The 21,341-nt window shown below is 39.9% G+C and overlaps 3 protein-coding genes across 4 annotated transcripts; all 3 read right to left on the bottom strand.

Moving 5' to 3' along the window:
* Window positions 1-5: 5 nt before the first annotated feature.
* tektl1 (tektin like 1) lies at window positions 6-4,456 on the bottom strand. Its single transcript, XM_058414007.1, has 8 exons — window positions 4,120-4,456; window positions 3,466-3,738; window positions 2,566-2,670; window positions 2,332-2,488; window positions 2,000-2,166; window positions 1,148-1,243; window positions 840-953; window positions 6-627 (listed from the first exon to the last, which is right to left on the bottom strand). The coding sequence occupies exons 1-8, from the start codon at window positions 4,360-4,362 to the stop codon at window positions 442-444; spliced, it is 1,341 nt and encodes a 446-aa protein (XP_058269990.1). The 5' UTR covers window positions 4,363-4,456; the 3' UTR covers window positions 6-441.
* A 1,309-nt stretch (window positions 4,457-5,765) lies between these two features.
* Window positions 5,766-15,881, bottom strand: si:ch73-95l15.5 (golgin subfamily A member 4). 2 transcript variants are annotated; one of them, XM_058414400.1, is made up of 11 exons: window positions 15,770-15,881; window positions 14,278-14,481; window positions 12,642-13,666; window positions 12,133-12,285; window positions 10,221-10,304; window positions 10,001-10,117; window positions 9,363-9,512; window positions 9,075-9,242; window positions 8,729-8,920; window positions 6,802-6,993; window positions 5,766-6,660 (listed from the first exon to the last, which is right to left on the bottom strand). In XM_058414400.1, exons 2-11 carry the CDS (start codon window positions 14,462-14,464, stop codon window positions 6,556-6,558), a joined length of 2,373 nt encoding a protein of 790 aa, XP_058270383.1. In that variant the 5' UTR covers window positions 14,465-14,481; window positions 15,770-15,881; the 3' UTR covers window positions 5,766-6,555. The 2 variants fall into 2 exon arrangements, with proteins under 2 accessions (XP_058270383.1, XP_058270382.1); XM_058414399.1 differs by lacking the exon at window positions 15,770-15,881 and adding an exon at window positions 15,385-15,541.
* Window positions 15,882-17,007: 1,126 nt separating this feature from the next.
* Window positions 17,008-21,326, bottom strand: ppt2a.2 (palmitoyl-protein thioesterase 2a, tandem duplicate 2). The gene is made up of 8 exons (XM_058413678.1): window positions 20,995-21,326; window positions 19,795-19,948; window positions 18,514-18,609; window positions 18,309-18,416; window positions 18,134-18,217; window positions 17,909-17,993; window positions 17,524-17,578; window positions 17,008-17,427 (listed from the first exon to the last, which is right to left on the bottom strand). The coding sequence occupies exons 1-8, from the start codon at window positions 21,142-21,144 to the stop codon at window positions 17,284-17,286; spliced, it is 876 nt and encodes a 291-aa protein (XP_058269661.1). The 5' UTR covers window positions 21,145-21,326; the 3' UTR covers window positions 17,008-17,283.
* Window positions 21,327-21,341: the final 15 nt, after the last annotated feature.

Consider the following 21,341-nt stretch of genomic DNA (forward strand, 5'->3'; position numbering starts at 1 on the left):
ACGGGACTTTTTGTTTATCTTTATGCTCAAATATTTTCATAGCTAGTTTATCCTGATCAGGGTCACAATGGATCCTGAGAAAACTGGGCGCGAGGCATGATTACATCCTGGATAGGATGCCAGTCTATCACAGGGCAGCATGCACACGTACCTAGAGGAAATTTATCTTAGCCACTCCACCTACTGGCATGTTTTTGGAAGGTGGAAGGAAACACTTGCAGACATGAGCAGAGCACGAACTCCACAAAGGCAGTAACAACAAAAACATTGACAGGGATTATCCATGATAAGAGTAATTTTTATTACTGATGAAAATCTATTCTGGATCTGTTCAAAACTTCAATACAGTTATAACATACTCACATGCTCAGCCCTGTATAACACTGGCCACGAAGATGTACATATGAGTTTGATAATGCTGCCACAAATATGTTTTTAATTTTATGTGCTTGCTGACTGGACAAACATGCGAGGAATATTCCTTCTTCGAAGCCGGATTATGCCGGAGTCCACACTCGCTGCCACTCTTTTTGCACACGAGTCATCCTCCAGCTGCAAATGTGCAACCTGCAGCTCTTCTACTGCTTTCTCTCCACACTCCAAATGTTGCTTCAGCACAACACTGCCCTAGAAGACAGACATAGACCATACAATGTGAGAAAAATATATTTATACGTTCCTGATTGTCTGTTAAATCATTCAATGATATCCAAGCCCCTTCAGCATTTAAGATAAAGTGATTGGTCTGGAATTAATAGCTATAGATCATAAGTGGATTAGAAACAGGTAAAGATATGCAACTAGTGACTGTTGTTATGATATCATATTGATCACGCTACCTGTGTCAGGAGTCTGGACTCAGGCAGCTGGAAACTTGGGTGTCTGTCATACACCTGCACAACAGGCCTGTTTAGTCTCTCTCTGCAAAATAGATCATCAGAGGAGACTGGGCCCTAGAGCAGAAAGATAGAGTGTATTACATAATGCTGATTCATCTTATAAATACTTGGTTAACTAGTCTAGTCTAACAGTGTACAGCAAGATGGGAGATTTTCCTGATATAAAGGACTGAAGTGAAAGTTACAGTGTCTATAAAAGATACAGTGACTATCAACGCTGTAAATAACACATCACAACTAACACATACCAAAGCTCTGCCATGGCTGTAGCTGGCACACTGCATCTGTCTCTGTTTACGGTAGATGGCCTTTCTAGTGGCTGCTGAGCTCAGCATTAGACGTTGCTAAGAAAGAAAGATTTAGCCAGAAGCATGAAACATCGTGTGGGTGAGTCAAGTGGAAATCATATTTTAATTGTTAACACAGATAAAGATGCTCACACACAAGATTAGCTAGAAAGCTTATAATAAACACTGTACAGTTCTGACTGAAACAGTATCTTTGGTAAATTTGGTTATATAAATTGAGAAGAAAAAATACTGCAGATAATAAATTAATAGAGTATGAAATGCTGTTTGTGTATGGAACAAACTAGTAGACGTTAGCAAACTGTCCGGGATAGCAGGAGGATATGGGCATAGAGATCGTAGTTCGTAGATGCTCGGGTGAAGATAAATGTGGAAATAGATGCTAGAGTGAAGGTAAATGGTTAATGTTGAAATGATAATGGGTTGAAGGTGGAAATTATAATATACAGAAAAATATTTCAGCAATTTATCTATGTGTAGTTTTGATGACAAAGTTATTCATTTCTAGTGCCCTCTGCTGCCTGTGTGGTGAATTGCAGTTGTTATGGAAACATTAGCTGTGTCTCAAATGACAAAAGATAAAATATTCTCAAATAATACACGTGAGTATATAGTACCAAGCTTTTTTGCAGGGTAGAAAAGTCTTGAATTACTGTACAGTACCTTTAATTAACTACTAATTTTAAAACCTAAATTGTCTGGTCCTATAATTGTGCTCCTTTATATTGGTAAAAAAAAAAATTGATGTTTGGCATTACTTAATTGAAAAAAACTTTTTGATTCTCATCTCACCTGTAGATTCTGGGTTTCTGCAATTTTCTTTAACAGGCCCTCGTTGACTGTGTGATGAAGAGAAGCCTGTTTATTGATGGCGTTGCACATGACCTGTTCGATGCCCCTGCTGAGCTGCTGAGACGTCTGCAGCACGGCTATGGATGACTCTAGTGCCTCTTTACACTCTGTGTGTGTGTAGATTTAGGAGATGATTTCCGCACACACACACATTAAAAAATCTCACTTTACTGGAGATTATTCTGAGATTACATTTTTACTTGTGTGAACGAAAGTATTTTTCTCAATTCAAACGACAGTGTGTCTCAAAAAAAAGTGCTGATGTCTGTTACCTGGGGTAAATGGACCAGAGGGGTCAGGTTTCAGTGAGAGAGGAGAAAATGAGAGATTCCCAGCTGCTGAAGGTGATCCATGTTGAGGGAGCAGCTCAATTACCCTGGACCTTTCCAAAGCACAGTCCAGTAATGTTCTGCTGCTCTGAGCTAGAGCCTTAAAGACAGAGATGCAAAGACCACATCAGAGATAGATGTCTTGTGTCCTTGCACCTTTTATAGTCTTGTTTATACCTGCAGCTGATTTAAAGTGTCTCTCAGCAGAGTCTCCAGTTTCTGCTTCAGCTCATTCAAGCCTTTCTTCTCATGGCAGAGCAGATGATCAGCTCCATCTTTTTCCTTCAAAGAAAAACAAAGGAACATTTGATATATTGACACAGCAACTTTAAGACACAGTCCTTAAAGCAGCAGTGAGTTGTTTTAGAGCCCTCATGTACCTGTGACGTGGAACTAAAATCAGCATAAACACATTAGCTGTGTCTGAAATTGAATGTTTCAATCCTTGTTTATATTGATTGCCAAACACATCCCCCCTGTTAAAATTACATGGGTCTGGAAATGAATTTTTGGGTAAAAGGTAAAACACTGGGAAGCTCTGCTTCAATTTGAAGTACTGTAGTAAAATAACCAGATCCTCTGTGATATTGCAAAATTACAATTATTATGTGATTAATTTCACCTATAATCCCTTCTGAAAATGATAAACTTCATCTTTCATTTGGATCACAGATTATTTTAACTACATAAGAAATGCGAGAGCACAAGAAATGTCTTGCTATATAATCATTCTATTTTGTCTAGTCTTAGTCTTAACACTTTCCTCTATATCGTTTGGATCTGCTGAAACCGCTTTTAAACAGGAAAGCAAAACTTTTGAAATACTGTGACGCAATGGCTGTTCAGCTTATAGTCACTGGATCCAAAAAACTTGACAGTATCATGTCTGTTAAATATTTTTAAGAGTTTTATGTGGGGCATGTAGTGGGGAGAAAATGAGTGTACTGACAGGTTAGGGAAATATTTTGTAGTTACCATGTGGCAGTCCTATTGACTCATTCTGTGAAAATAGGTTGTTCTTTTGACAAAACATACCAGACCCTGTAACAGAGCTCAGTTTGATCTCTCCTCACTCACTGTCTCAGTGGCCGGTCTACGTGTCCGCTCGTCTGAGTTTTTCTGGTTTATGACCAACGCTGTCCTGACACTTCGTAACAGTTTCTCCAGTTTCTCTTTCTGATGATCAAGTTTAGTGGCTTCCTCAGTGATCCTCCCTGCCTGTCTTCGTAAACGGCCTTCTACTTGCCGTACAGCTCGGGTGTATTCAGCAGCCACTGCTGTGCTGAGACCTGCACTCTGGTCCCGCAGTGCAGGTGGTGGAAACGGGCTGCTCGCTCCCAGTGAATGCAACTTCAGGGGAAATGAAAGAGATGTTTGTTATACTCAGTTACCACCTCATTGGTAACATCTAGCTATAAGTCGCAGGTACACTCACTATCCTTTTTATCACGTTTACAATTACTGAGTGTAGCCCATCTGTGTCAGCATCTCCTTTACTCATTTATCACTGAGACACTTATAGACCTCTGATCACATGATGTCTGTGGTGGTCCATATTCTGATACAATTGTATAAGGCTTAGCAGGAATACTGAGGTACTTAAACAAGTCCTAACATCTGGCCTGCGGTGGTGATTTTCCTGAATGAGGTGTATTGTGCATAGCAACAGATAGGCTACAGTCATTCATTATCTATCTGATAGTGTTGGCGCATATGGACTGTTAACCTTACCACAGTGCCGGGGGATTTAGGTTCATCATCATCACGGTGCTTTCCGTTCACACTGCAAGCCAAATCCGGAAGTTTTGCAGAAAACGGTGGTGTCCGATAGCGTGTGTCGGAATCCAGCGCGTGCACATGGGACTGGAGCACCAAGCGCTCGGCGCGCCGGATAGACCGTAGCGTCTCCTCCCGCCGACCCTGAGCTCCGAACCTGACCCCGGCACACGGAGCTGATCTGACCACATCTTTCATCACTGCTGAAACGAAGCACGATCGATCAATTCAGACCAGTTTGACGAATACGAATGAAAGTATGTTGACTCTGCTGCGTCAGGAGAACAAGAGTGTTGAGCCGTTTCCAGAGCAACGGCAACAGCGCGCGCCACGTTGGGCTTGGGTGTCACGCGAGACTTCTTGTTATACCAGCTCGTGCTTAATTCTTTTAAGAACTTACACTATATGGCCAAAAGTTTTTGGACGTCTGCCTTTACATGCACATGAATGCAATATGGAGTTGGCCCACCCTTTGCAGCTTTAAATCTTCTGAAAAGGCTTTCCACAAGGTTTAGGAGTGTGTTTATGGGAATTTTTTGACCATTCCTCTAGATGCGCATTTGTGAGGTCAGGCACTGATGTTGGAGGAGAAGGTCTGGCTCACAGTCTCCTCTCTAATTCATCCCAAAGGTGTTCTATCAGGTTGAGGTCAGGAGTGTCCAGTTCCTCCACACCAAACTTGCTCATCCATGTTTTTATGGACCTTGCTTTGTGCACTGGTGTGCAGTCATGTTGGAACAGTAAGGGGTCATCCCCAAACTGTTCCCACAAAGCATGAAATTGTCCAAAATGTCTTGGTATGCTGAAGCATTAAGAGTTCCTTTCACTGGATCTAAGGGGCAGAGCCCAACCCCTGAATTCAATGATTTGGAGGGGTGTCCCAAAACTTTTGGCAATATATTGTATATAGAGGGTTATCTATTTGCAGCTGCCATGAAGACCAAACCATTCTGAATAAGAGCACCTGCTAACTCGGTTAATGTTTGAATAAATGCATTTAAACTTTAACACCTTTTATTAAAAGCCAAAACTTGTAGTTTCTAGTAACAAAACCATTGTAAACAAGAATCCCAGTTTTAATAACTCTGCTAAATACAAGCTGTTGCTACCTGTGAAGTTATTTTGCAGCACGCTTATCAGTTGTTGAAACTGATAGGTGATTGAGATCACACATACAAACACACACACACACCCCCACAAAGTTGTGTGAGAAGCTGCTGTCTAACTCTTTGAGCTGTTGAACATGAAAACTACATCGAAGGGCTTATTTGCCACATGTTCTTAGGAATATTTATAAGCCAATATTTATAACATTATGGTCATCAAAATTAGTGCAGGTAGCAAACATGGTAGGAAGAATAAAGGCAAAAAAATTGCCAAACCCCTGCTGTCAGTGAATTTAATGATATTGTTTAATATGGTGGTTCTTAGAACATTAAGCCATATAGTGAATGAGGCCAGACAGGAACAACAAGGTCATTCTGCAACTTGATCAGCAGTTATCACATTACCTTTCAGCCGGTCACACGAGGGCAGTAAAAATGTGATCTCTGACCCTTCGAGTAGGATTTTTTTTTTATTAATGACACATCTTGAGCTCATTGTATAATTAATGTGATAATAGTGTTTATTGTTATTGTTCTCAAGAAAGAACAAATCACTTGGCACATGAACATAACCTCATCCAAATGTTAAATGTCAGATTACAGGCTTTTGGCCTACATTTAAAGAAGACAAAAGGCAGACACAAAAAAAAGGGATCATCAAGTTTCACTTGGCTGTACTCCCTAATAAATAATTAAACAAAGAAATCTTAAAAAAAATTAAAAGTTAAAAACAAAATATCCCATTGCACTAATGAATTAGAAAATAAAAACATTGACTGCATAAATCAATGAATGACACATTTCTCTCTCCATGGCTTGGAGGAAATTAATAGTTTATAGGCAAAAACAACTCAAAATGGCCCCTCGCTTAATCCCAGAAATCACATTCATAAAAAAAAAAAAATAGCAGGTGCACTTCGGTACTGGTGAAGAATCAGTAGTAAAGGATTCCTTGTACAATATTATGTTTTGCTGAGAAATAAATTAAAACCATCACTTCTTGAAATACACAGTGTCAACAGGTTACAATTAACCGAAAGGAGATAACTGCTGTCTGTGGAATACAATTAAAGGCAAGAACATACTTTATAAACAAACAAACAAACAAAATAGTGACTTAAAAGCAGTAAGGTGTTTGGCAACAAAAAGGCTAAATTGAGGGCCTTCATCAATCTTTGGCAGTGTTATTACAAAGACATGGTCATTTAAGCTTAATACATATGCAGCATATATACAGTCCAGTGTATAGTTGGCATTCTCCTTCACACACACACACACACTGCAATCATAGCGTCTGTTTGAGGCCGACCCTTGGTTCAACCTTACTGAAGATGTCCTGATGCAGTTCTATTAGCATGCCATCTCTCTTCTCTGCATCCAGGAGCACTTGCTGGCATTAAAAAAAAGAGGAGAAAACAATAAATATCACATTGTGGCAATCTGTAAATCAATAACAATGGACACAAATCACCCATTCAAAATATGGCTATAGATCAGGAAGACATGAGAAAGAATGTGAGAGAAGACATACCTCGATGAGTTTATCCCTTTTCTGTAAACTTTCTCTCAATCTGCCTTCTTCTAAATCTTTCTTTGCCCTTTCAGACTTCCAGGCTTGTTCTGCGAGCTTGGCGTCTTTAATCATCTCCCTCAGCTCCTTGCGAGAGTCTCTCAGCTGCTCTGATAGCTCTGTGATGGCTTGTTTGTGACTTTGCCTTTGGTTCTGGAAAAGGTGTAAAGATGTTAGAAAGATCAATAGAAAAATATATCAAATGCGTAACAGATCGAAGATATATGTGTCTCTATTACATCCACAGAGACACATATAATCAGAATTCTGTAAATTCCCTGAACCTACCACTAGGTGGAGACATTACCTACAAAATAGATGTGTGGGGTGAAATACATTCATTTACATTACTGGCATTTAGCAGACACCCAGAGCGACTTACATTTTATCTCATTTTATACAACTGAGCAATTTAGGGTTAAGGGCCTTGCTCAGGGGCCCAGCAGTGGCAGCTTGGTGGACCTGGGATTAGAAATCACAACTTTCTGATCAGTAGCCCAACACCTTAACCACTGAGCCTCCACATCCCTATTTAGAGCAGGACTGTGCAAGTTGAAATGAAACTTTCCAGTTTTGATTAATTAACTAGAAAAATATTCAATTTCAAAACACAGTTTGTTCCAAGAGTTTGGCTTCGATTCTATAAATACTCTCCATCTCACACTGCCTCTGGGCTACAGGATTTGGAAACCTTCTCCATAACAGGCATGTAACGCATCTCTCTACATGTTGAGGCTTCTGACTGACTTGGAGAGAAGGTGGATGTAAATGTTCCTCACTTGCACAGTGTCAGTTAAAATAAGGATATTTCTAAATCACACATGGAGCAACAAATACTATACTATTTGTTTATTATTACTTATTTTAGTGTTATATAACAGGTCAATTAAACGATGGCCTGATGTATAGTTGGGTGGTGAAAGGGGTGGCATTTCCATGCTTTTTCACTTCCTACAACAAAAGCTACACATGTTCTTTCTACTTCACACTGACCCACTCGTTTGCTATAAGCACAACAGAAGACATTTCAATTGCTTTCCTAGCAAGTTAATATAATGGTGGATGGGATGTACAAAAAAAATAGATTACATACAAATACACTGATCAGGCATAACATTATGAGCACTGAGAGGTGAAGTGAATAACACTGATGATTTCCTCATCATGGCACCTGTTAGTGGGTGGGATATATTAGGCAGCAAGTGAACATTTTGTCCTCAAAGTTGATGTGTGAGAAGCAGGAAAAATGGGCAAGGGTAAGGATTTGAGCGAGTTTGACCAAGGGCCAAATTGTGATGGCTAGACGACTGGATCAGAGCATCTCCAAAACTGCAGCTCTTGTGGGGTGTTCCCGGTCTGCAGTGGTCAGTATCTATCAAAAGTGGTCCAAGGAAGGAACAGTGGTGAACCGGTGACAGGGTCATGGGCGGCCAAGGCTCACTGACACACATGGAGAGCGAAGGCTGGCCCATGTGATCCAGCTACTGTTGCTCCAATTGCTGAAGAAGTTAATGCTGGTTCTGATAGAAAGGTGTCAGAATACAGTGCATATAGTGCATGATGGGTCAGGGCTGTTTTGGCAGCAAAAGGGGGACCAACACTATATTAGGCAGGTAGTCATAATGTTATGCCTGATCAGTGTATGTTGCTCTGGTTTCAGCAAAATAAACAAGGGATTAAAAACAATTCAAAAATTGTTTATATTACTACTTGTAATATTAATTTTATAGTCATGCGGCTTTTTAAAAATAGTAACACTGAAAAAAATGTAAGTGAAAACAGCTTTAACTTGAAATGAAACAGGTGTTGGAGCGGCAAAGAAAACAAAACAAGCTAGCCTGACAACGTAACAGAGAGGAGTAATATGACTGTCACTCTGTCACCATACCTGTATTACAGCCTCAGCGTCTTCTAAAGCTGTACAGAGTTTTGAGACTTCCTGCCTTGTGGTAGCAGTGTGCACCTCCCAATCTTTGAGGCAGACAGAAAGCAAGGACTCCTGCTCTCGCACCTGACTGGCCAAAGCACCCTCAGCTCCGCCTCCTGGCAAACCCCGACCAATCAGAGAATCTGAAAGAGCCTACGAACCAACATCATAATTTATGTCACTGGTGTTGTATTTCCACTGAATGTGGCATAAACCACTAGAAGAACAATCTGATAAGACAATATCAAGGTCATCTCAAAGAGCAAAGCAGAAGAGAAGATAAACAGGAAATGAACTGGCTGTCAACCTGAACATCGTTGTGAGAGCTCTCTATTGCCTGCTGCAGATGAGTAATGAGAGCTTCTTTTTCCTGTAGTATCTTTTCCAGGGCGGTGTCCCGCTCTTTCCATAACTCCCTCTCTTTCTGCATGTCCTGCAGCGATTGAGTCCTCTCAGCCAGTTCTACTCGCAAATGCTAAAACCAAAGGAGTTGAGATTGACCTTATAAACAGGACAACTATTTTAAATGAGCATCAGTCAACAACCACCATTGAGATTGTGGGATTATTTGACCTAAGACCTGTTTTTGCCTTACACCAATGATATCCTGGTTAGACTGGAGCACACTGTTGAGAGTGAGGAGATCTCTTTCTTGTCCTCTGCTTGCCTCCTGAAGTGACTGCAGCTCTTTCTGCAGACTTCTTTCTTTCTCCTTCAGTTCAGTAAGCTCAGCTTCCAAGGCCTCCTAAAAACGAAGGAACAGTCAAGGGGAAAATGAGATTCTTTACACCACCCAACTGTCCCTACTTTGGGTTATTAAAGCGCATAAAATTACATACAGCTCTCTTAAAAAGGTATATACAGGGAAGTAGGATTTAATTGAAGTATTGTCAATAGAAAAAAAAACAGCCTGCATAATAATTTTCAATTAAATTAGCCTTAAAGGAAGTAGGAATTAATATCATATTTAAAATAATATCATATTTTAAGCCTAGTACTTTATGGCCTATGTAAATGCACTGATGCACTGTGTAAACAATATGTAACCTAACATCACCATAAATTTGACCAACAAATCTTGGGTGTAAATATATCTGTTTAAATCGCTTTTGTAGATAAGGACCTGATATTAAGGCTCTGGAGCAAATTAAAATAAAAAACAAATGTATGCGGGATACAGTAAATCTGTAGAGCCGAGCAACTGAATGCTTACGGAAACATCACGTCTCTCACCTCTCGCTGTGAACGCCTATCAGTCAGACTGACAGTCACATTGCTGATGAGCTTATCAGCCTCCTCCAACCCTGAGCCAAGGTCCACACACAGCTTTCGGATCAAAGTCACACATTCCTGACAAAAGGAGAGCTCTAAATCAATCACAAGTCATTTACCCGACGTGAGATTAGTAGTGTTTTTGCAGTTTAATTGCTCTGCTGCAAGTTTGAGAGTTAACCTGTATAACTTTGTCTCTGCTTTGAAGGGAATGGCTAAGATTCTGGATCAGTCCACTCTCATCCCCTGAGTTGCTGTTTGGATACTGCAAAAAAGACCAGAAGAGTTCATTGTCCTCATAAATTCATAACAAAAAAAACAAAAAATACAATAGAAGTCTCTGAAAAAAAATCATAACACATGTTCCTATGAATGATCCCTAAAAGACAATTATGCACACATTCACATACAACGGCATAATTCAGTCAGTTCCTAAATAATACATGACACAAACAGGTATACACACTTTAACAGAGTTATTAGACAGGACAGGTGGTTCACATGTTATATAGCAACTGAACAGCTGGTTAATGATTACTGAGAACAGCCTACGCTCAGAGTAAACACTTCCTACTGAGGAAGATTCCAGAAATAAGTGTGTGTGGTGTGTGTGTGTGCACATGTTTTTGTTTTGTGTACCTGCATTTGTGCAATTCTTCATTTGACACCACACCCACAGTATTAACACACACCCAGACATGCCTTAAACACCTTGTGTAACTCAACTAAAATGTGTGTACACAGAGGTCATTTGTAAAAGTTGTCTAAAAACAGTACATCATAATAACTTTTGCCCTATATATATATATATATATATATATATATATATATATATATATATGTATACACACACACATATATGCGTGACTGTATTTCTTATATACATCATGACAAGACAATGGTAATACAACGATGTTGAACGCTCAACATTTCTGCATTACAGAGAAAAACTAGGCTGCAGGACAGACAAAACCTGTTCTACATTTGACAGATCACACATTCAGAGCACACCTACACCATTATGACAATGACATAGTACTAGATATGTGCCTATTTAACTGATATCATGTCAATTCATGTAATATTCGAATAAAATAAATACATTTCTTGGGTCAAAAATCTAAAAAGAACAATGAATGGAAACTGATTATCATATGAAATCAAATCAGGCATAATATTATGACCACCTGCCTAATATTGTGTTGGTCCCCTTTTTGCTCCCTGAACAGCCCTGACCCGTCATGCACTGTGCACCTTTCTATCAGAACCAGAATTAACTTCTTCAGCAATTTGAGCAACAGTAGCTCGTCTGTTGGATCGGATCACACGGGCCAGCCTTCGCTCCCCACGTGCATCAATGAGCCGTCCATGACCCTGTCGCCGGTTCACCACCGTTCCTTCCTTGGACCACTTTTGATAGATACTGACCACTGCAGACTGGGAACACCCCACAAGAGATGCAGTTTTGGAGATGCTCTGATCCAGTCGTCTAGCCATAACAATTTGTCCCTTGTCAAACTCACTCAAATCCTTACGCTTGCCCATTTTTCCTGCTTCTAACATCAACTCTGAGGACAAAATGTTCACTTGCTGCCTAATATATCCCACCCACTAACAGGTACCATGATGTGGAGATCATCAGTGTTATTCACCTCACCTGGTCATAATGTTATGCCTGATCGGTGTAAACAACGTGGATATTTCAAAAAGACAGATTTTTGGTAGTGAATTACTTTCACAGTGTGATTTATTTGCACATTTTACAAGGTTGTGTAACTCACAACATGCCTTTTTTTTGCTGGTTTGAATTTCATTTAAAATGTATTTGTGACCACCACAAAACTCAGTGTTAAACCATAACACCACATTACTCTTCTTGGCTGTTTTACAAGGCTTTGGCCTAAATACAAAAGCAAATACCATGTAATGATGTTCCAGCTCACAATATAACAGTTTCTTTTTCGTTCTGAAATATGCAAATCAACTTCTCAGAACTTCTGCTGTAAAACGGTAGGAGCGACCAAAACACACTGAAGCGATTTGAGGAAAACCAGATAGGTGACGAATTAGCTGTGTGATGACATGTTTCTTACCTCAGACAGTGACGTCTTTGATGGATGTGTCTTACTGGGGACCGAATGGGTGCTGTTCTGAAGCCCTGCCTCCATTGCCCTGATACGAGCCTGTGCTTGATCCAGCTGCTCTTGTAACTGCTTAACTACAAGGTGCACTCTGGCTGTAGTGCCCTGCAATAAAACAATATAAAATGGTGGATAAATATATGGACAAACTACATATTGCAAATATAAATCACTAAAAACTACTTTTGAGGTTATTTGAATGAACGGTGTTCATCTCTTCAGTAGAGTTCCAGAGACTTAAAGGATCAATGTCAAGGTGCACTGAAGCTCTTGCAGCTGCAAAGGTCAAAGGATTTCCCAGTCATAACTGTATACTTCATTATGAGTACTACCACAGTATATAGACTCAATGTCTTTTCTGCTTAAATGTATCCACGTTGCACATTTTAAGGCAAAACTATGACAAGCATTTTAACAGCAAAACTGCCAGAATGTAATACCAGTATGACCAGTTTCCTCACCTCTCTATGCAGTGGCAGAAACTCATCCCTCAGTTCAGTCAGCACATCCTCACTCTCTCCATTCAAATCTTCCTCCTCTTGTTCATCTCCTTGTCCAAAACTCAGCACCCGTGTGACCTTGATCGGAGGTGACCCATCTGCTAAAATACCATTTGGTCCCTTCGCTAAAACTGGGATGCGACTTCCTGTTGGAGACCTGACTGGCTTTCCCTCTATACTTTTCAGCTTATGAAGGATAGAGTCCAAGATGACCGAATTCTCATCTGTCCAATCAAATGGATCATGACAATCTAAAGAGTCAAGCGATTGTGCTGAAACCGTACGGGATCGTGCTTTTAGCGAATGGCAGGAACCAGATAAGGAGGCAGAACTAGAGCGGAGTGATGGAGCTCTGGACCAGTGAAGAGGCATACTCTGGGACTTGTCCCGAGATAGGCCTAACGGAGACTGGGCTTCCTGTGGTAGGTGGCGAGGAACTCCACAAATATGTTCGTAAGCAGAATCGGACACTCTTAAGGAGTCACAACATTCACAATTTTTCGATTTGTTGCATTTTTTTCCGGTTCTCTTAAAATACGGACACGATTCAGCTTTCTCAGACCAACATTCATACGCCGCGAGAGCCATGTTGTCACTCAGCATCTCTCGGTAAGCTTTCCCCGAGTCGTTTTCTCCCAGCTCAAAGTCATCTTCACTGCAGCTTCCTCTACTCCTCAGGTCAGATGGGTAGCGCTGCCTATAAAGACTTCGCACCCACTGTCTTAATCTATCCCTTTCCTGAGTTAGTTTCTGAAGCCTCTCTCTGGACAAAACTCGTACTCTGGCTATGACTGTGTCAAACTTAAACACTCGCTCGAGTACAGAAACACATTTGCCACATACAAACTCCTCTTTCCCGTTTCCCCGTGTTACAGACTGCCCTAATATGTGTGTCAGCACAGCGAGCAGGTCCATTCCTTTATTAGGATTGGGAAGGGTATGAGACTTGTGCAATGAATTTGAGGAGCCGAGAGATAATGTACTGCCTGAAAGAAAAAAGAAATAAATTAAAAGGATTTAGTAATTAAGAACAGAAAACTTTCTAAGATGAAGAAGTACACTGCAGAAAAACAAGTTCCATGTGTTTTGTCTTTATCTAACATATCTTTAGTGTATGCGGAATTATGACAAAAAATATTTGACATATTTCCTTGTAGTGAGAAGAAATGTAAAGTCTATAAGGCAGTGGTTAAACTCTGTTTCACTGTTAGTAAAGTATGCATTGTTACACTGGTAATGCATAACCACAGACCATTCCAAGTGGAATGGTTGACCTGTCGCTGAAATCATGAATTCTGCAGATTTACAGGAAATATTTGTGAACGAATAAATCTTGATGTACTGCCCCAGAAAATGCCCTTTGGCTTTCATCATTTCTGAGTTTTAACTAGATGGGTTTTCTGTTTTTTTTTCCCCTCTGTAAAAGAAAGCATGTTGAAATTATTTTCTCTCACACATGCAGATGCAATTGTTAGAGATTATGTTAACAAACACTATTCCTTTAGCCCGTATTTCTTTATTGTTATCTTCTGAGATTGATCATTCAAAATCCAGTCACATCAAGCAGGATGTTTGTTTATATGTGTATACTACATACCCCATGGGCTGCTCTGGGCAGACCTGGTGGGTGACAGAAGAGAGGACGGCTCTCTGTAAAGTGACCGCGTTGGACTCTGATTCTGGGCCCCTTTTCTATTTTGTGCTGCAAAAAGCCACCGGCGTTGGTTGCCCTGTAGATTGCCGCCACATATACGACATCCTTCGCTCTTCCTTCTACTAGACATCCTGTCTGAAAAAGGTCCTGTAGGAGACATGGTTGAGACAAAAGCTTAAATATGTGAGTTATGCCAAGGAGAAATCTGATGGATCAGTTGCAATGGGGATTTTCAGGTAACATGAAGAACTCTTCGACAAGGTGATGCCATTTATTATTATTTAATTATTTTTTAAATGACTGCTTGTACTAAACAGCACATGTAGTGTAATGTGCAATGAAAGCAGTCAGTGTAGATGACAGCTCTCCCACTCTGTCCAAACAAACCTGCTGTTTACAGAGTGAAGCCGGACACGTCGACCTTGGGTTGCCAGGTGAGGATGATGACCACTTCTCGAATCACACTTTAAAACGTGCCAAAGTCATAAATACTGTTCTCAGAACTTGTGAGATTTTTAAAGGAAGACACCTCCCACCTTAATACATTTTCTTCTACCAATCATATGATGAACCAAGGCCCAATCATGAGGAAACATGTCCAATCTGGCAACATGACTCACTCGGTGTGAATTCTATGAACTTGGCTCGGCCTCTCACAACTTTTAAAGCGATAAAATGTTTATATGACAGCAACACTGTAGAGTCATTACAGTTAGAGAAAGGTTCAAATATCCTCACAATAATATAAAAGTGAAAACAAAGCAAAAAAAAAGCATTAATCGCGTGGATTTCAGTGACAAACTCATAACACACGCGCGCTACAAGCGAAGCGAAAATTCCAGACCTGCTGACAGCGAACCTAGAACCCTGAGGAACAATACAGCTAAACAGACATGATATAAAGTTAACTCCGGCTAGTTCAAAAGCTCTGTAAAGTAAAGCCCGAACACGAACAGTTAACACGTTTCAAACCTGCACTACTTACACCGACACAATGTCCCACTGTCCATAAAGAATACGTTTAATATATGAACAAACAGGTGAACTTACAGGTTTTAGAGAGAGCGAGAGCACCTTGCTGGAAAATCTCCTCGAGGAGCTTGTGCGCGCGCCACGGACCTAATTGAACGCCTCGGCGCACTACACACTACCTGACCTGCTGACGTCACGGCGACCATACCTGTTTTTACAGAGGCTGCAGCTGCCACGCCGCATTCATCTGGAGGTGTGACCTTATAACCGGCTCGTGTCAGTGCATAATTACTGAAACCCATAATATTAAAATTTCTTCTGATTAAAACATCAACGCATTCGAACTCTACTCCAGCATAAGGGTAACTAAGGGTGGTTAAAGGTTTGCAAACATTTTAGGCACACTGACAGCTGATGTGTCTCGTTAATGGCAAGATCCCAATATTGACTAAATGCATGATACCTATTCAGTCAGGTCACGTGAGAAGACCAGGCGTAGTGCTGGTAGTTAAATCCATCCCAAAGGTTCAGTTCAGTAGGGGTTGAGTTCAAGGATCTGCACAAGTCACTCACGTTCCTCTACTGACAACCATGTGTTGAGGAAGCTCCTTTGTGCATAGTGGCACTGTCATGCTAGAACAGGTTTAGTTAAACGTTTTAAGAAAAAAAAAAAGGTCTATAAATAGGCAATAATTACTTTTTAGTGTAAAGATTTAAAGTTACACTACAGGCAGCTTTCTAGGTAAAACATACATACTAAGGGTAGAAAAGATTTTCCATCAAGTGAATTAAAGTGATTCCATTCTTTAAAATATATCACGTCAGGCTAAAATCACAAAAGATTATTCATTATTCCAAAAAATAATCATTACATTTCAAATATTGTTTTTAAAATGCATTCACTATCTTGTCTGACATTTCCAAGATCTCATATGTAAGGGCATAATCAAAAGACTTTTTTTTTTAATTAAATATTTTAAAGATAAATTAATCAAAGCTACTATACGTTTTTATTTAGACTAAACGATTATATTTGTCAGGATGCAATCACTGGAGCTCAGCTTTGCTTTTGATGATACTCTAAAACGACTGATCGACATTTATCTAATCTTTCACATTGGCATCGATATACACCGATCAGCCATAACATTATGAGCACTGAGAGGTGAAGTGAATAACACTGATTACATGATTACATCATGGCACCTGTTAGTGGGTGGGATATATTAGGCAGCAAGTGAACATTTTGTCCTCAAAGTTGATGCGTTAGAAGCAGGAAAAATGGGCAAGCAAGTTTGACAAGGGCCAAATTGTGATGGCTAGACGACTGGATCAGAGCATCTCAAAAAACTGCAGCTCTTGTGGGGTGTTCCCGGTCTGTGGTGGTCAGTATCTATCAAAAGTATGGTTTAAGTCCTGTAAGTATCCCTAAACGGTGGGGCCCCAGCACACCTTCAGGGATCTAGTGGAGTCTATACCTCGATGGGTCAGGGCTATTTTGGAAGCAAAAGGGGGACTAACACAATATTAGGCAGGTGTTCATAATGTTATGCCTGCTCGGTGTACATGTTTAGCCCAGTGTGAACAAGTCCTACAACTTTCCATTCCAGAAGTTGTAGATCAGGATGTTCTGTTCCCTGCAGGTATAAGTGATAAAACATTAACCTAATATTTTGACAGGAATGGAACAGTTACAAAAAGTATTTTTACACACAGTATCTTTTTTATTCTTTTTTATAAAAGCTTAAAACAATCCAGCATAGAAACAATATGCATGTCTGTTACACACAGTTACACTGATTTTCTTGTATCATTCATCAATAAAGTTCCAAAGCAATTTCCAGTCATTTAGATTAGATTCTAGTCTATGAACATGAACAAGCACAGTTGTTTTTCCTTTACATCTCAGCACAGATCCGTGAATGCAGAACGACAGCAAACTGTCCATGTCATGGTTCATATGTGTGCTTCTGTTACTTATGTGAGCCACTTCTCTATGCAGTTTTCATACACAGTTATGTTTGAATGCCAGAGGATGTGTTTGACATCCGAGAAGACACACTGGACCAGCGCTCCTCTGGCATCTAGTGTTTTCAGTCCAAACACATCTTTCAGATACCACTGAAGGAAGAACAAGAAATATAAATCAGTATGGGTATCAGACATAATGCCATGCACATATAGATGATTTATTTATAAATTTGTTCACTAGCTCACATCCTGTTCTTTCATTTCGACCACAGTTTCATTGCTGTTATAGAATCCAAAATGACTGTTGGGAGAAAAGAGAAAGACATCATATTCTGAACACAGCCATGCACATTTCAACATTTCCAGTGGCGTCATATATGTTGTCAAAACGCTTTGCTGAGCTTAATCCTTCTAAATCTTCTGAAATGCACATGCCACTTTCTGTACTTCTCAGATTCATTCCAGTCTACTGAGTCCAAATCCAGCTTAACCCTTGCTTAAACCTCTCATAACATTTCAGATATTTTACACGACACCAAGGGAATATGCTGTTGCTTTTCTCTCATTATTTCTATAACGCGCTGTGAAAAGTTTCTCCTTTATGTGATTAAATATATATAAAACTTGATACCTCGACTGCCAGGGTGTAATAACGCCATCGTCTGGTCCTCCAATCAGCACTAACTTCTTAATACCCAAGAAGTGTTCTCGCCATTCTAAAAAAAAAACAAAAAAAAAAACAGTAAGGCCAAGATTTTGAGAATATGGTTTGAAGCCATTCTAAAATCACTGTGAAATGAAAAGGTACCATGTTTTCCCCACACAGATTTTCTATAAATATGAATCCTGTGAGTACCGTTTAAATTAGGGTGCTCGATCTCGCCATTCAGAAGGGCAAGATACTTGTTGCTCTTCAGATACCTCTCTCTGTGGTGTGGATCTAAAGTGACCAAAAATAAAAGAAGAAAAAATGAAATGAAAAATGTATAAAGCTGTTTAAAATAGTTTTCGGTCAAATTTGGACGTTTTACCATTCCAAAAGTTGCAGATCGAGATCTTTTGTCCCAAGAAGTTGTAACACAGTTGATAAACGAGCTGCTTAATACATTTTGGGAAGGCGTGCATCATGTATGATGTTACTTTAAAAGAGAGAGAGAGAGAGAGAGAGAGAGTCAGTATGCTGCATTATAAGAGACAGGTAGTAAACTTTAGTGTATGATGAGACCTTGTACTAACCTCCGTACTGGCCAGACAGCGGCGATGACAGGAAGATCATGGAGTGGACATTGTGTTTGGGAAGTGTGGCAATAATTCCTCGGCATACCAGACCCCCTGCACAAGCGTTCCATATGAAAACAGAGCTTGGAGTCAGACATTTTGAAGCCGATCATCAACAGCAGAGTGAATGCATCCTCACTGTAACTACTATACACTTTACTACTTTTTTAAAACTATTTGAAGTTAAGACCAATGTGGTACGTAAAATATGACGATTTTATAATATTAGAAATATATTATATGGCACAGTTTTATTAAACTTTTGGATTTAATGTCACATTAACAGATTTTTTTTTAAATAATATGCTAATTTCAGACACATTGAAAAAAATTGAGACATTATACTGTATGTCACTCAGTGACACTGATTAACCATTTCATACATAATGTTTTAGGGTTTAAGGAAAAAAGTGTAGAAAATAGACACATTTACACTCCTACAAATCACGATTATAAAAAAAATTGTCTCCAATTAACACATTTTTAATGAAATCTCTTTATGAAATTTATATTTTCTGCCATTTTATTTCATGTAATTGTAACATTTAACTCTTTATATCTGAATGTACTGGTTACTCATGGTATTCCTACACTATATTGCCAAAGGTTTTGGGACATCTGCCTTTACATGCACATGAATGTAATATGGAGTTGTCCCGCCCTTTGCAGCTATAACAGCTTCAACTCTCCTGGGAAGGCTTTCCACAAGGTTTGGGACATTACTGTAGAAGCACATTTGTGAGGTCAGGCACTGATGCTGGATGAGAAGGCCTGGCTTGCAGTCTCCACTCCAACTCATCCCAAAGGTGAGGTCAGGACTTTGTGCAGGCCAGTCAAGTTAATCCACACCAAACTCACTCATCCATGTCTTTATGGACCTTGCTTTGTGCACTGGTGTGCAGTCATGTTGGAACAGGAAGGGGTCATCCCCAAACTGTTCACACAAAGTTGGGAGCATGAAATTGTCCACAATGTCTTGGTATGCTGAAGCATTAAGAGTTCCTTTCACTGGAACTAAGAGGGGAAGCCCAACACATGAATTCAATGAATTGGAGGGGTGTCCCAAAACTTTTGGCAATATAGTGTACAAATGAACAATCCATGCATGCTATTTTAAATAATAAAAAAAAATCTGGATATGTTCTTTAATAATTCATGCATAAAAGGTTAAAGCAAATAGACTAAACAGGAGAGGACTGTCAGTCTACAGAGCTGAGGAAGCGGTGTGTAGTAACAGACCTTGTGAGAAACAGATGAGATGGATGCCGTCCGTGGCGTTCTTCATGATGGGTTGAATTATCTTTTTGAAACCATTAACTTGGTCCCACAGAGGTTTCAGACTGTTCATGTCATCATACATGTCTACTGTAATCACTTTAGTACCTGGGTGAGTCTGAAAATCAGTGAAACAGTGAGGGGAAAAAAAGGAAGGTTTAGGGTTTCGTTCAGAACTGAAAGATGAAAAAACAGAACTGGTTAACAGGTGAAATGTAACAAACACAGAAGTAAAGTTTTTCTTTATAGTTTTATACACACACACACATACATACACACACAGTTTTTACTATGTAGTTTTGCATTTTTAAGTGCTTGCCATGCTCCGAAATTAATGAAATATGGCAAATTTTATGTTATAGGATATACAGCAATCTGGCATAACCTTATGAGCAGTGACAGGTGAAGTGAATCATCATGGCGCCTGTTAGTGGGTGGGATATATTAAGCAGCAAGTGAACATTATGTCCTCAAAGTTGATGTGTTAGAAGCAGGAAATATGGGCAAGCCTAAGCATTTGAGCAAGTTTGACAAGGGCTAAATTGTGATGGCTAGACGACTGGATCAAAGCGTCTCCAAAACTGCAGCTCTTGCAGGGTGGTCCTGGTCTGCAGTGGTCAGTATCTGTCAACAGTGGTCCAAGGAAGGAACAGTGGCAAACCGACGACAGAGTCATGGACGGCCGAGGCACATGGGGAGCGAAGGCTGGTCTGTGTGATCCGATCCAATCCAACAGACGAGCTACTGTTGCTCAGATTGCTGAAGAAGTAAATGCTGGTTCTGATACAAAGGTGTCAGAATACACAGTGCATGATGGGCCAGGGCTGTTTTGGCAGACCAACACAATATGAGGCAGGTGGTCATAATGTTATGCATGGTTTGGTGTATATTATAGTAACTATGTAACAGTTGTAACCCTAACTCTAGTGTACAAAACCTTAACTTTTCTTCATAAGGAGCAGATAAATGTCTTCCATCATCATGATGGAGACGCTATAAAGACAAACTTATTCCCAGACACACACACACACACACACAGACAGGAGGGTTGTATGGGGCATGCAAGGTCAAGGTTGCGTGAAACTAATTAAGCTGAAAAGTCAATATTCAAGCGAAAAAGTTGCAAATTAATGAATGAATTAATCAATCAATCAACTTTCTTACCTTACTGATGAAGCTGGCGAGTTTAATGAACTGTCTTGGTCCGTCAAATAACCCATGAACTATAACGACGGGTCGATATCCATTCACCATCACAAAGAGGACGCTTGAAATCATCACACACTGCAAGAAATGATCGCTTTTTCCCCTCATTAGACCTCTCGCTATGTGAACAGACTGCAAGTAAAAGTAAAACGGATTTTTCTCACATGCGCATTTAATGAAATGTGAGAGTGAAAAAAGAGCAGGTAGCACAGGTAGGTCCAGACACTGACCCAAAGGCAAAATCTGTGGCTTCACATTGGCGTCTGGTCTAATCTAAACTGTGTTTGAAGCTGCTGGTTTCTCTT

Source organism: Hemibagrus wyckioides, linkage group LG17, assembly GCF_019097595.1.
Source record: "Hemibagrus wyckioides isolate EC202008001 linkage group LG17, SWU_Hwy_1.0, whole genome shotgun sequence".
Lineage (NCBI taxonomy): Eukaryota > Metazoa > Chordata > Actinopteri > Siluriformes > Bagridae > Hemibagrus > Hemibagrus wyckioides.